Source organism: Oryzias latipes, chromosome 6, assembly GCF_002234675.1.
Source record: "Oryzias latipes chromosome 6, ASM223467v1".
Classification (NCBI taxonomy): domain Eukaryota; kingdom Metazoa; phylum Chordata; class Actinopteri; order Beloniformes; family Adrianichthyidae; genus Oryzias; species Oryzias latipes.
Genome location: NC_019864.2, coordinates 26,805,310 through 26,818,568, shown reverse-complemented (window position 1 = coordinate 26,818,568; position 13,259 = coordinate 26,805,310). Strand labels below are relative to the sequence as shown.

The following is a 13,259-nucleotide window of genomic DNA, read 5'->3' as shown; positions in this document are numbered from 1 at the left end:
CTTGTGGGCGAAGGCAGGGGGCACACTGGACAGCCCGTCCGTCTGTCCTAGCGCTGCAATCACACACCCATTCACAACTTAGAGTTGCCAATTGACCTATGAAGCATGTTTTTAGACGGTGGGAGGAAGATGGAGACCCCGGAGAGAACCCACGCATGCACGGGCAGAACATGCAAACTCCACACAGAAAGGTCCCCCATTGGGGTTCTGTTTACGGTCCCCCACCGGGGGCCTTCTTGCTGTGAGGCAAGAGTGCTAACCACTGCTCCACTGTGCACCCCCCAAAAAGAGGTAGCCTAAAACTAAAATATGATCACAAATCCTAAGAAAAATCACTAGGAAGTAGTACAATGATGTACTGATGTCTGTGCAGCAAGTCATTTTTACTTGAAGGGCCTATATCATGCAAAATCAACTTTTTCAGCTTGTAAGTGTATTGTAATGTTCATTCCTCACTATAAACAACCCCAAAGCGGTATTTTGATCCATTTTTTATTCTTTTTTTATTTTGGTGTTTATTATTTGTAGTATTCTGTAACCATCTTGGTGGTTGTGGGTTTTTGTTGTAGGTTTGTGAAGCTGTGTTTTGTCCTTGTGTAACTGAACAGCAGCATGAGTGAAGGATGATCATTTTGTGCGGATTGTTAGCAACAACTTTCCGCTGCTTCCAGCAGTCTTGTTGTGCGTCGTTGTGTGTTGTTGTAACAGCCAGCAGTCGGATCTGCACTTTAAATGAACGTGAACCCGTATGTGACCCACTTCTCTAAAGTGATTAATGTTGTGTGTCAGTGGGAAGCGGGGCGCCGCGGGGTCCCCTGGCCCTCGCTCCGACACACACAAAGAGCGTGGCTCGTCGTCGCCATGGTGAAGCAGCGCTTACAGGAAGCAGCCAGTAATCTGAGCTTTTCTTCTCCTCGAAGGAAAAGACTCCATGTGTTCGTCAGGGCTGGTGCAGAGCGGAGGCACAGAGCACAGATCCACACAGGAGGCTTCAGTTCTCACACTCGCCCGGCGTGCACGTGCTCGTGCACGTGCTGGTGTTTGTTCAGCATCTTTCAGGACTTTCAGCTCAAACTCAACTTGAGAAAAAAAGAAAACTGAATGAACAACAGCTCTGGAACCAGAAACAGCTGCAGCTTCCTGGAGTTCAGAAGGTGGAGGTTCCAGCCCCTCCCAGAGAGGAAGCTCTAAGCTTCATGAGATCAAGACTTGTGTTTTCTCCTTAGTAGGTTAAAGTCTGACGCTTCTGCAGGAACTTGTCTGCTTGAGCTTCTTTTTTGAGCCAAGCTACATTGTTCCTTGACGAAAATCAGAGGCATACAGACACCCAAAAATGTAAAAAAAAAAAAGTGAACCTCTGTAATAATGATGTACCAGTCCCTACTGGATTTCTAAGTGTTACTGGTTTTGCTACAGTTGTGGCACAAAAAGCTTAAAGTTGCGGCTGTTTTTCTTAAAAGTTGTGATAAAACTTAGTTTTCAATTCTACTAAAGGCTGCAAGGGGATGTAAACATATTAAAGCAGTTTATTAAAACACAGTTTTATATATCCTCACTAAATAAATAATAGAAAACCCAAATAAAAACAATAATTTCTATTGGAAAAGCGTTTCCAGTGGTCTTTTTAATTATGATGATGCCATTTTGAGCCAAAATAAAGAAAACTTGTCGTTTTCTAGGACATAGTTTTCACTAGGACACCCCCCCCCCCCATATTGCCGAGAGCTCTCTGTCTACATGCTGCACCGCTAGCTTTAGCCTCCAACCTAAAGATGCGACAAAAATGGCTATCAACATTGGAGCTTTTATACAGTTTAAAGCCAGATCCCAGCTCAGATGAAGGAAACAAAGACGTTCATGGATCTGTGTGTCTGCAAGTGGATGCATCAGAACGGAGCGGAGCCGGGAGCCTGTGGCACGCCCGTAGTATTTTCTACGCCACAAATATTATCTTTTTCAAGTGGGTTTCTTTGTCTGCCCCTGGTTCTGAATAAAGAAATACTCTGGACCTAATTTTCTTAATAAAAGTCCTCCATCATCAGGAAAATGCCACAAGAACATGTTAAAAACACAATTTTCATCAGAGATTTAAAGGCCACATTTTGTGTTTCAGGGTGAAACTGCCAAAGACCACGCCGCCAAGTCGAACGACCAGGATCTGGCTGCTTACCTGGAGAGCCGGCAACATTACCAGATGATCCAGAGAGAGGACCAGGAGACGGCGGTCTGAACCGGCAGCTGGTCCGTCCGACCCCCCCCCCGACCTGTACCAGTTCTGTCTTTTATTCGTTCATTCCACACAGAACAAGGAGAAAGGGGCAGATTCCCTCAAAGACTCCCCTGTTAGCGCTGCTGTGGGACTCTGGAAGCTCCAGAAGCAGTTGGTAGTTTTTAGTAGTGTGTCTGCTTCACAGAGCGGCGTCGTTCTGGATGCAGCTGCTTTGGAGCGGCCCGGAAAAGCTTCTGCGTTCGAACTGAAAGGCCTCGGGACACTAAAACTGTTTTAAACTAGTTTTTATTTCCAGACCACAGATGCTCAGGTCGCCTGTGTCGGGGCGAGGCAGCGAAGAGCAGCAGCTGCTGGTGGAGCGGTGAAGCCTTGGCGCATCTGTCCGAGCTGCAAATGCGCCTTCTGTGGAGCTTCTGTGACCTCTGATGTGTTTGTGTTTTGCTCAGAGACGAGTGTTGCATATTTAACATAAGCAGTGATGAGTTAAGGTATTTATGATCAGTGCGTAGAGTTAATTGCGCTGCTTCTGGGCAGACGTTTAGAAGAGTCCCTCGGCTGTGCGGGACGCTTTCGTTGTGGCCTGTAAATATCTGCGACTCCATGTTTGAACGTTCGGAGAGGTTCTGCCAAAGCGCGACAAGCGTGCACGACGAGCAGTGAGCTTCTGCAGCGCTGGGATGAGATGATCCTCACTGCTTTGTTTACTTGTTGCAGCTGTTTGGTTTCACCTTTTCTGAATAACCTGCAATAAAGCGCCGCGGCAGCAGCAGCTGTCTGAGCAAAGCTGATCCTCCCGTGTGAACTTTGTGTCTCCAGGAGTAATCACACATGCACTCTTCTTCCTCCACATCATCGCTTTCTGATTTCTTTTTTTAACATCAGTTTGAATCTCCACCAATAATTTAGGATTATTTGATCTTTCTATTACAAACCCATGAGGCTTGGACGTCCTGAACGTCACGGCGGACTGCTGTCATGATCCAGAGGAACTTGGCAGAGTTCAGATCCTCTTCCTCGCTCAGAGTGCAGCTCTTCTTCAGAGTGGATTTCCTTAGTTTTCATGGAGGAGTTGATGGTCAAACTGTTTTGAGCACAAAGGAGGTGCTGTCACCATCTGGACAGACTGGACTCTGGTCATGATGAGAGACTAGATTCAGCAGAAGAAACTAGTGAAACCATTTAACAATAAATGGTGAATAAAGTTTCATTTTTTTCCTTTAGAAGTGTCTAATGTTCTATTTATAATGAATTGATTCTCCGTCTGTTTTTCTGGTTATTTCATTTGAATGGTGTTTTATTTTAGTTTTTTTTTTACACTCATCTATTCAGTGTCACTGAATATTTTTTCCTGAAGACGAGCAGATATATGAACTGAGCAAATCATCAGGAAATGGGTTGTAATTCTCCTCTGTGAACTTTCTTTTATTGCATAGCACATCCTGGTTCAGTCCCCTTAAACAAGTGACGAAACAGGATTTGCATGTTTACCTTGAACAAACTGCCCAAGCATCATTCTTACACTTCAACTTCTCTAACAAACTGGGACAACCACACCTAAAGTTTTCAGAGAACAGCTGGAGAGGAAGAAGATTTGAGTCGTGACTCACTGATTCTGGCTTAACCCTTGTGCTATCTTAGATGACCCCACCCTTACATTGACGTGTTCTCCCTACCATGACAAAGGTGGATAAAGGTGGAAAGATTTCATGTAATCCATGGACACCAGTGAAGATCACAAATCATTGAAGAAAAAAGGTTCAAAGCACTGTCTAGTGGGTCTAGATGACCCAACTCCCAATGTTAAAGTGCCTAGGATAGCACAAGGGTTACAGCACTGCTCAATTGAAGTCAATTAGATTGCACAGATGTTGCAAAAGATTGTTAAAAAATACATATATGTAACTCTTCTTTTACATTTAAGGGGCTCTTGGCACCAAATCTGTGGAGATGTACGTTACAAAAGATCTACATCCTGGGTTCAAAACACCACTGCATGTTCAACATGCTGCTCAGAAGCACTTCAGAGATCATCCCAAGCAGCAGCATGGCTGTGGTGTGGTGGCTGCTCTGCCTCTGAATGCAAAGCTGTGTGGAAAGTTATAAGGTCTGTGGAAAAAATGATCAGGACCTCACTCCGTTTAGGACTCCCAAACCCCACATACCCAAGCTATAAAACACCAAAAGACATTCCTCAGAGTTCCTCTGTGGGCTTTTTGGAAAATGTCTGGAACTTTCAGTGCAGAACCAGAAGGTTCTGAAACTGTTTCGAGACTGCTAAATTCAAAAAGAAGCCATATGGAAAAAGTGACATTCTTGGTCTCCATGCTGCTGCTGCTTAATATAGTTTTGTATATAGTGGTTATTGTTAGTGCTTCTATTGCTCCGATGTATACTGTGTATACTGCTGCATTGATAGAAATACGTTATTTTATAGGCCACTGGTTTTACTGTTTTTTATTATCTGCTGTTAAAGTCCACAATACAATGTGCAGTAAACACGTTTTTTTTGCTTCAAAGTAAGTAAACAATAAAAGAAAACTTCATTACAAACTAAATCTTCACTGAATAGTCTTTCCATGTTTCCATCATTTTTCTAGATTAACTTCTTCCTGACTTTAGTGGTTCAAGTCCCACTCCGAACATCTTTTGATCTATCTTCAAATCGTTCCCAGTTGTCTTTTAATAATTGTGCCATTTTTAGAGCCACAAAAGAACCCTGTTGTTTTTCAGGGCATAATTTCTGCAGAGTGGCACATTTAAAATGCACCAGTTTTGCGCTGAACTGTTTGCATGTTGGCCGGAGTTATCAAGCTGTACAGTTTTGGGCCAGATTCCAGCTCAGACGAGGAAGTCAAAGACGTACATGGATTTAGTTGTCTACAAGTGGTTGTATCCAAGTGGAGAAGAGCTTCTGGCTTGCCGTAGTAGATTCTACATCACACCTACAAACTTTTACTAACTGGATTTTTCATTTACTCCTGATTCACAACGAGTTGAATAAGACGTACTTAGGAATGCAATATATATATTTTTTTATTTATGTCCTCCATCAGAAAAAATGCTATGTTAAAAACGTGATTTTTATTGGACCTGGTCTTCCACAATGTAATGATCATTGGCTCATTTGGAGTGTGTGTGTGTGTATGTGTGTGTGGGGGGGGGGGTCCTAGATTCAAGACCCACCCACACATAAATACACACGCGCGCGCACAGGCTAATTTCCTGGCAGGATCAAAATCCTTCTGTGCGTCAAAAACACGTTTGGAGGTTTCGTTCTACGTGTGACCTTTTCCCCACTTAGTTTTCTGTCAGTGGGCGTGTCTAAAGACTCACCTGACCTGAGTCAACAAATCTGCACCCAAGTCCGGTCCTTTTAATTAAAGGGAGTGCAAAGCTCGCTGCGCTCCCCTGTTTATAAAATTCATGACGTCACCAGAAGGCGGAGCCTATGCCGTTCACACGCACGGCGTCCTGGTGTTTGCGCGCGCGCGGTGGGGTGGTGTTGTGAAGCCGGAGCTGAAGCCGGGTCAGAAGACGGAGACTCTCAGCTCGAAGCGCCGCTGCTCCCAGCCGCAGGTAAGCGCAAGCGCGCGCGCCTTCTACGGCCACACGTTAGAATTAAAATGTGTGTCTGTGGGGGGGGACGCTTGTTTCTGAAGGAGGAGATGTTCGAGGAGGAACCGAACATGGAAGGAAGGAAAGGAGGTAGACGGTTCGGTGAGAGCGGCTGTAATGATAATGTAAAGATGGGGAGCGCCTCGCGCGTGCCTGATGTTCACATGTGCGGACCGGTGGGGGGTATTTACTGTGGTGGCAGAGTGGCCCATGTGGTCCAAATGTTCTGTGATGAAGTAGAAGAAGAACGGTTGTGTGGGAGACATCTGAGCAGCACATCAGACTAAACAGAATAGTTATTTACGCGTGTTGGCAACATTTTCCGTAGAAACGTGGACTTCTAGAACACCATTATGATGATGGTTATATGTGTACAAAAACCTTCAAAGATAAAATGTGTAATTCATTTCTCCATGATCTTCCAGTGGATTAGAGCTGCAGGAGTTGGACATAAATCAGTGGTTCTGTGGTTTTTTTCTTCTTCCTGTGCGCTGGTTGACCTGACCAGCGGGTCAGAGTAGGCTTCCTTCTTGGGGTGCCCCCCCCAGGGAGTACCTCCTGGTTTAGAGCTGCTTGCAGGACGGGTTTCACAGGAAGTGGCTCTGCGTCTCGTGCCGGCCCGCGGGTTCCTGAATGAAGCTGAGGTTCTCGGGATGTTCCTCCTCCTGGAGAACCAAAGCGAACACCCCGCTCCTTTTCTTCATGCTGAAATGTGATTGTTTTCTTATGTTAATGGTTTCCATTCAGGGTGGGGGGAAGATGGGGGCTTGGAATCTGTTGGCTTCAGGGGAAGCGGGCCCATGCAGCTTTGTTTTGGGCCAATGATTCAGTATTCTTTTGAGGGGGGAAATCTAAAGGCCCTTTCAGTGCGGCCCCCCCTCCCTCCCTTATTGATGGAGGACAGCCTGGTTCCTGCTGAGAGCCGCTTCTTTCTTCATTAAAGGCCGCAGGAGGAGCGGGGAGCCAGCTGACATGTGAAAGAGGAGTCTGTCATCTCTGCCACAATGACAGCTCACAGCACAGAGGCATTCTGGGTAATCGCTCTGTTTTCACAGGTCCTGCGTGCCCATCAAACGTGATGCAGCGGCGTGGCCGACGGCAGCAGGCCTGCATACATTAGCCCACTTTCATAATCCCGATGCTACAATGCTCAGATTACTGGGATTAGGCGCCGTGAGATTTGAGGCCGACCTGAAAGAACAGCTCAGTTCGTCCATCTGCTTCTGAGATCACAGCTGGGTTTTTTGTTTTCGGCACACATCTGCTGTTTAGGGGGCGACGATCTTACTGACAACACGAGGTCAGAAACATCTGGAGAAACGTGTGTAGCTGACCTGATTTATCCTCAGCAGGTGGAGTATTTGAAAAATGGTCTTTGGAGTACCACACATGATCTTCTTTTGATGTATTATAAAATGTTCCCAGTGGTCTGTTAGTTACGATTTTGCTGTTTTTAGCCAGACAAAAAACAAAAATGTCGTTTGTGCAGAGCGGCAGGAGTTCATTGGAAATTCACCTTGGAGTTGTGAGTTCATCCCTTTGCTTACAGTCTCTCCCACTAGCTTATAGCCCCAACCTAACATTAGCGGTGCAACAGCAATTGCGAGTGATATCGAAACTATCCAGCCATAATGGTTTTAAACCAGATTCCAGCTTCCAGCAAGATCTAATCGTCTACAAGTGGATGCGTCAGAATGGAGCAGAGCCGGGACACTTTGCCAGTTTTAGCAGTCGAGAGCTTTTTCAAGCGACACAGAAAACGCCATTTTTAATCCTAGCGGGTCTTTAAATGAGCAAAAAATGCTGCCAATGAAATGGAAAGCTATTCTTGTCAATAATTCTTGTTTAAAGAAAAAATATTCCAGTCCAATAACTCTTGTGCTGTCTTGTGGGGTCAAAGTGACCCCACCCTTACATTGACGTGTTCTCCCTACCATGACAAAGGTGGATAAAGGCCGAAAGATTTCATGTTATCCATTGACACCAGTGAAGACCACAAATTACTAAAGAAAAAGGTTTCAGCACACTGTCTAGTGGGTCTAGATGACCCAACTCCCAATGTTTAAGTGCCTTGGATAGCACAAGGGTTTAGACATGATCTGTGAAACTAAACTTACTTTGCTGTTCAACATTTTTTTCTTGGAAGACAGAAAATAAGACATGCTTTTTATTTACTTTCTAAAGTTTCTGTTTTTGTTGTCAGTTTTTCATAGCTGGGGTGCTCGCTCTGCACGTTCCAGGTCTGCGTGCAGCTCAGTAATCTCCAGAGGAGTGCCGCCGCGCTCCTGCTCCTTCAGCGTCTGTGACGGCGCTCGTTTGTAGATCCTCGTGCGACTGTGACTGAAGACAAATGTGTTTGTGCCTCTGCAGGATGCGACTTTTGCTCTCAGTGCTGCTGCTCCTCGCCCTCGCGCTCGGCGCCGAGGCCAACAGACGAGCCAAAAACCACAAAGGTGAGATTCTTGCTTCCTTCAGCAGGAATGCAGCTGTAAAAGAACTGGTTCCTTTTGTTGTAATGTGCAAACTGAAACCAGGGTTTGTCGCATTTGTGCGCTCTCGGAGGCCTTTGATGATGTTCTCCTTCACTCACTGAAGTTCAGACTTTAAACCTTAAATTCGGGACAGAGAGAGGAAAGATGTCTTCAAGCTCCGCAAAAGTTTTGAAACAGATGTAGCTGTTAAAAAAAAGTATTTAATTACATTTTTAATTAAATTTCTTACCAATATTCAGCCAAAACAAACAAAACACATTCATGAGCATGAACCTGACTGCAGTTCGTTGACAGGCCACAAGGGGGAGTAGTTTCTATAAATGTCTTAGCAAGACTTTTCATTTGAATTTGTCAGAGACAGAGGAAATACAGACAGATTTGCACTTCAGCTAAACTGAGTTAAACCATAACAACACTGCCTCTGTGCTTCCTTTGAAACGTTGTTTCTCTGAATAAAAGACAGAAACACAGAAGCTTCAGATGGAATAGAGGATGTTCAGAGGAAAAACCTTTTACCATCTTAGAACATTGACGTGTTCTCCCTACCATGACAAAGGTGGATAAAGGTGGAAAGATTTCATGTAATCCATGGAAACCAGTGAGGTTCACAAATCATTGAAGAAAAAAGGTTCAGCGCACTGTCTAGTGGGTCTAGATGACCCAACTCCCAATGTTAAATTGCCTAGGATAGCACAAGGGTTAAGAACCACTTTTCTTGCCGTCAAACTAATAAAACCTTTTTTTCTAGACTATGTTGTTGATCCCCTTTTACTGGTATTTGGCAGATTTTAATATCAGGATTTTTTTTTTTCAAGTTTTTAGCCCCACAAAAACTGTGCCTTCAGACACAGACTGGTTTGTTTGTTGTGGGTCTGCAGGTGACTGTGGTGTGTAACGTCTCGGGTTCTCTGCAGGCGGAAAGCATGACCGGTCCCGACCCGCCTCTGAGTGCTCACTCGCAGAAACCCAGTTTGGGAAGTGTGTGCCGGAACAAGGGGACTGTGGAGAAGGCCTGAGGGAGGCCACATGTGACGGCCGCACAGAAAAGATCCACTGCAAGATTCCCTGCAACTGGAAGAAGGACATCAGTAAGACCGACTCACGCACACTTCATTTCAATAAGGAGAGATCCTAGAAATGCAAATAAAGAAAGATTTATTTGTGTACAGAAGATGTGCATGAAAAAAGTCCATAGTCTTTGGCAGTCAGGCTTTGGGTTGATGACGTCCTGCATGGTGGAGGGTTAGCCTCAGACCATACACGAATAAAGCTCTGAGTCTAGACGCTGGCGGTACTTGAGGGCCAGTACAAAGTCTGGGAATGTATCCATTGGTTTAGAGTGAAGGCGTAACTGATGAGTGATGTGCAGCTTTGGTGTGGTAAGAACCCAGCTTACTGGGAAGTGAAATAAACCTGCCTTTATTGAAATTGTGCCAAGGCTTCACCAACACAGCTGTTAAACATAAAAAACTCCTCAATGCTCTAAAAAGTTGTGCTGAAGAATCACAGCTCATCAATTGTGATTATGTTTGGTGTGTAAATCTTGAGAGATCCCCTGAAGATGAATGTAATCACCTCCCGTTGGCTATCTTCTCAGGTGACTGCAAGTACAAGTTTGGACAGTGGAGCTCCTGTGACGCCGCCACCAACACCAAGACGCGCTCGGGGACACTGAAGCGAGTGTTGTTCAACGCAGAATGTCAGACCACCGTCAAGGTGTCCAAACCCTGCTCCCCCAAAGTCAAGAAGACCCGAGGTGAGGCAGCAGAACTCCACCGCAGCAGGGGTCGGGTTTGAACATGAAGGAAATGATTCCGTCCGACAACCAGAGCTTCTGTGAAACCAACGAAGGGTCATGTGACCCGTAGTCAGGTCAGACTGGAGGTTTCAGAATGAGAACAGTTCAACTTTTTAATGAACGTACTGGAAATTTATTCCCAAAACATTTTTTTACAACACAAACGTAATGAAAGATGACTAAAGTTTTTTTGAGGGTTGAAAATATAAAAACACAATGATCCCAACGTGATATTCAAAATGGCAGCTTTTCTTTTGGTTTTATCTCCATAGGAACCATTTTTGGTCACCTGGGGGTGACAAACGAGTCTGCCTTTTTTTTAGAAGAACCGGCTAAAAAAAACACGTTTGGATTTGCTTGGCAACAGAGGTTTTTGTTAGCCACGCCCACATTTCAAATATGTCCAAATTGTCTGTCATATCGTTTCATTCAGCTTAAGCCAACAATTCAGTCATCACATTTTCACCAAATTCCGTTTTGCACGCCCGTCATGCAAGCGCCGTTCAAAATTGGCTTGTAGCTTCCCAGTGACACTCGAGGTGTTATGAGGCGAAAATCAAAAATCCCCAGGAGACGTTTAAGTTTGTAGGTGGGCCTAAAAGTAATTTTATTTTGTCAAATTCAAAATGGTGGCCTCTTCCTGAGGTCAAGGGTCAACAAAATTTTGGTTGTGGTTGTAGACTTTGTAAAGATTTTTTGAAAAAAAGTTTTCTTATATTGTGCAAAAATGTTAAACTTTTACCTTTTGCCACCAAACGGCTCCCAGGCTGCAGTTCCTGTGGCCATCCCATAATAATTTTAAAATTCCTTTTGGATATCCCAGACACGTATTTTGGGTTTTGTTAGTTTTTCAGTACCGGTAAGTGGCATGGGCGAGCAGTAAGAAAGAAGAATAGCAAAACCAGTCTGGTCCTTGCAGTCCAGGACTTGCTGGCAGGACCAGACTCTGATATATATTTATATATATTGTGGTCATGAAATTACTTTTGATACTTTAACAAATAGCTAAAAAGAGCTAAATAACAAAAAACAAATTTATATTATTTCCATTTCACTGCAGCGGTTTTATTTAAATAAAAATTAACCTAAGTTATACTGCAAAGTATCTCAATAGGAGACCAGGAAGAACTTGTCTGTTGGGGAAACCGGCCGAAACTAACTAAAGGCCCGTTCATACAGAGGCATTACGTACATTCTGCGCATTTTCCACTTATTACATTTCTGTCCTGTGTGATTCATGCGTGATAAGTGATTCTTGCGTTCGTCATTCGTCGATGTGGGTAGATGTCTGCTGAGGGTTTCCGTCTTTGCGTGAATTTGGTTTTGAGCTGTTCAAAACCTTAAGTCGGTTGAGAATTACTCACTATACCTGTATTTTACGTAATTTATATGCAATTATTACGTAAATCTGAGGCAATTGTGCGAGATTTTTGCAAGATCGCAAATTTGTGGCTTTCCCCGACCGTTGACTGTGTCTAACGGGCTTTTCATGCGTGTACCACCCATGTTCAACTTTAATATCGCGTATACAACCCTCAAATCACGTTAAAATGACTTCATTGTTGCACAGATCACTAAGGAATTGCATATAAACAGCGCGATAATCACGCACGGTTCATGTTCTACATTTATTTACGTGTTCTTTGTGTGGTTTATTCGTACTTCCTCATGGCTTTAACGTGGTTCACTCATGATACATCTGTGAACATTTCCCTCAAAGACCACAACTTTTCCCACTTTAACATATATTCACGTATGACCAATTTTCCATCTGTGCATTATGGGCAGAACGTACGTAATGGCCGTGTGACGCGGCTTTAAGAACAGTGTAGGCAGAGTGCTTTCTTGAAAACATATCATCTGTCAAGGTAAGTTAAATGGTTAAGGTGTCCACGTTGGCTTATGTGATACCCGTACTGCGCAAGCCGTCCATACATTTTGTGATTTCTTACGCAGGCCCAGCTGCAGGCCATAAAAATGCCCCAGATTTTTATTTGGAAAAGTTCTGTTTCTAACGGAGGCATGAGGACAGGCTGCAGCTCATCCAAGTCCTGGAAATATTTGTAAATGATGGAATAACAAATCCCTCTAACCGTCCACCTGTCTGCTCTCATCCAGGCGAGAAGTCCAACTGAAGACCAGGATGTCCTCCTTCAGCCAAAGGATCGCCTTCCTTTTGTCCAACTCAAAGAAAGAGAGACTCCTTCGTCCTTCTACTCCTTTTTTCCAGTTTTTCTTTGTTTGGATTTGAGTGCAAAGCTGTTGTAGTCGTCTTCAGCATCATAACCTTTTTCCGTAGTCAGTCTATAGTTTAAAACCTTCTCCATTAGTTCAGAATAGATTAACCTGAGAACTGAAGGGGATGCTCAGTGGCGCCCCCCTCTGGATAGTCATGAGTTTTGGTTTATTATAATCTAAACGGAGAGAGAGAAAAAAAGTCAAATCTATTTTTGGAACTGCAGATTATCAATGGTGTACAAATGAACACATTAAATTCTTTACATTGTTTTGTGCTGGAGTGCTTGTGTGTGTTTTGTTACACTCATCTGAGACGACCCGACCTGTCTGTGCTGCGTTTAGAGCCACAACAGATAAAAATAACTTTTTACTTCCCTGTTTCCACAGTTCGAGTGGAAACTGCCACTGCGGACCCAGCAGGGGCCCGTAATACCACTTCCTGTCTTTTCAGGCGTCATGAAGTTCATCAAAAACTTTTTTTACTATAATTTTCTTAGGAAAAAAAAATGAATTGGCATTTAGTCTGCTTTCCGTCTGAACTAAAATGATCTGAGTGAGAAACTCACCTTAGTGTGTTTTTGTTTTGACTGTTTACCTAAAAGGATGTCTTTACTAAGAGCTTTGTCACAACAGAAATCAAAAGTTAGTTCTGTACCCCTTGTGCTATCCTAGGCACTTTAACGTTGGGTCATCTAGACCCACTAGACAGTGCTCTGAACCTTTTTTCTTCAATGATTTGTGAACCTCACTGGTGTCCATGGATTACATGAAATCTCTCCACCTTTGTCATGGCAGGGAGAACACGTCAATGCAAGGGTGGGGTCATAGGATAGCACAAGGGTTTAACTGAAGAACCAGAAGGATTTAAACTACGGGTGGGCAAACT

At 44.0% G+C, this 13,259-nt stretch overlaps 2 protein-coding genes across 6 annotated transcripts in view; both read left to right on the top strand.

Annotated features, from left to right (window-relative positions):
• dgkz (diacylglycerol kinase zeta) overlaps positions 1 to 3,018 on the top strand; it is a 58,126-nt gene extending 55,108 nt beyond the window's left edge. For all 4 annotated transcript variants that reach the window (XM_023956008.1, XM_023956007.1, XM_023956005.1 and 1 more), the window contains one exon: positions 2,114 to 3,018. In XM_023956008.1, the coding sequence (XP_023811776.1) occupies positions 2,114 to 2,230 (117 nt within the window). In that variant the 3' untranslated portion in view covers positions 2,231 to 3,018. The remainder of the gene's footprint in view (positions 1 to 2,113) is intronic.
• A 2,659-nt stretch (positions 3,019 to 5,677) lies between these two features.
• mdk (midkine) lies at positions 5,678 to 12,653 on the top strand. 2 transcript variants are annotated; one of them, XM_011476403.3, is made up of 5 exons: positions 5,678 to 5,806; positions 8,216 to 8,298; positions 9,252 to 9,425; positions 9,935 to 10,093; positions 12,254 to 12,653. In XM_011476403.3, exons 2-5 carry the CDS (start codon positions 8,217 to 8,219, stop codon positions 12,268 to 12,270), a joined length of 432 nt encoding a protein of 143 aa, XP_011474705.1. In that variant the 5' UTR covers positions 5,678 to 5,806; position 8,216; the 3' UTR covers positions 12,271 to 12,653. The 2 variants fall into 2 exon arrangements, with proteins under 2 accessions (XP_011474705.1, XP_020559858.1); XM_020704199.2 differs by lacking the exon at positions 5,678 to 5,806 and adding an exon at positions 6,922 to 7,197.
• The last annotated feature ends 606 nt before the right edge of the window (positions 12,654 to 13,259 follow it).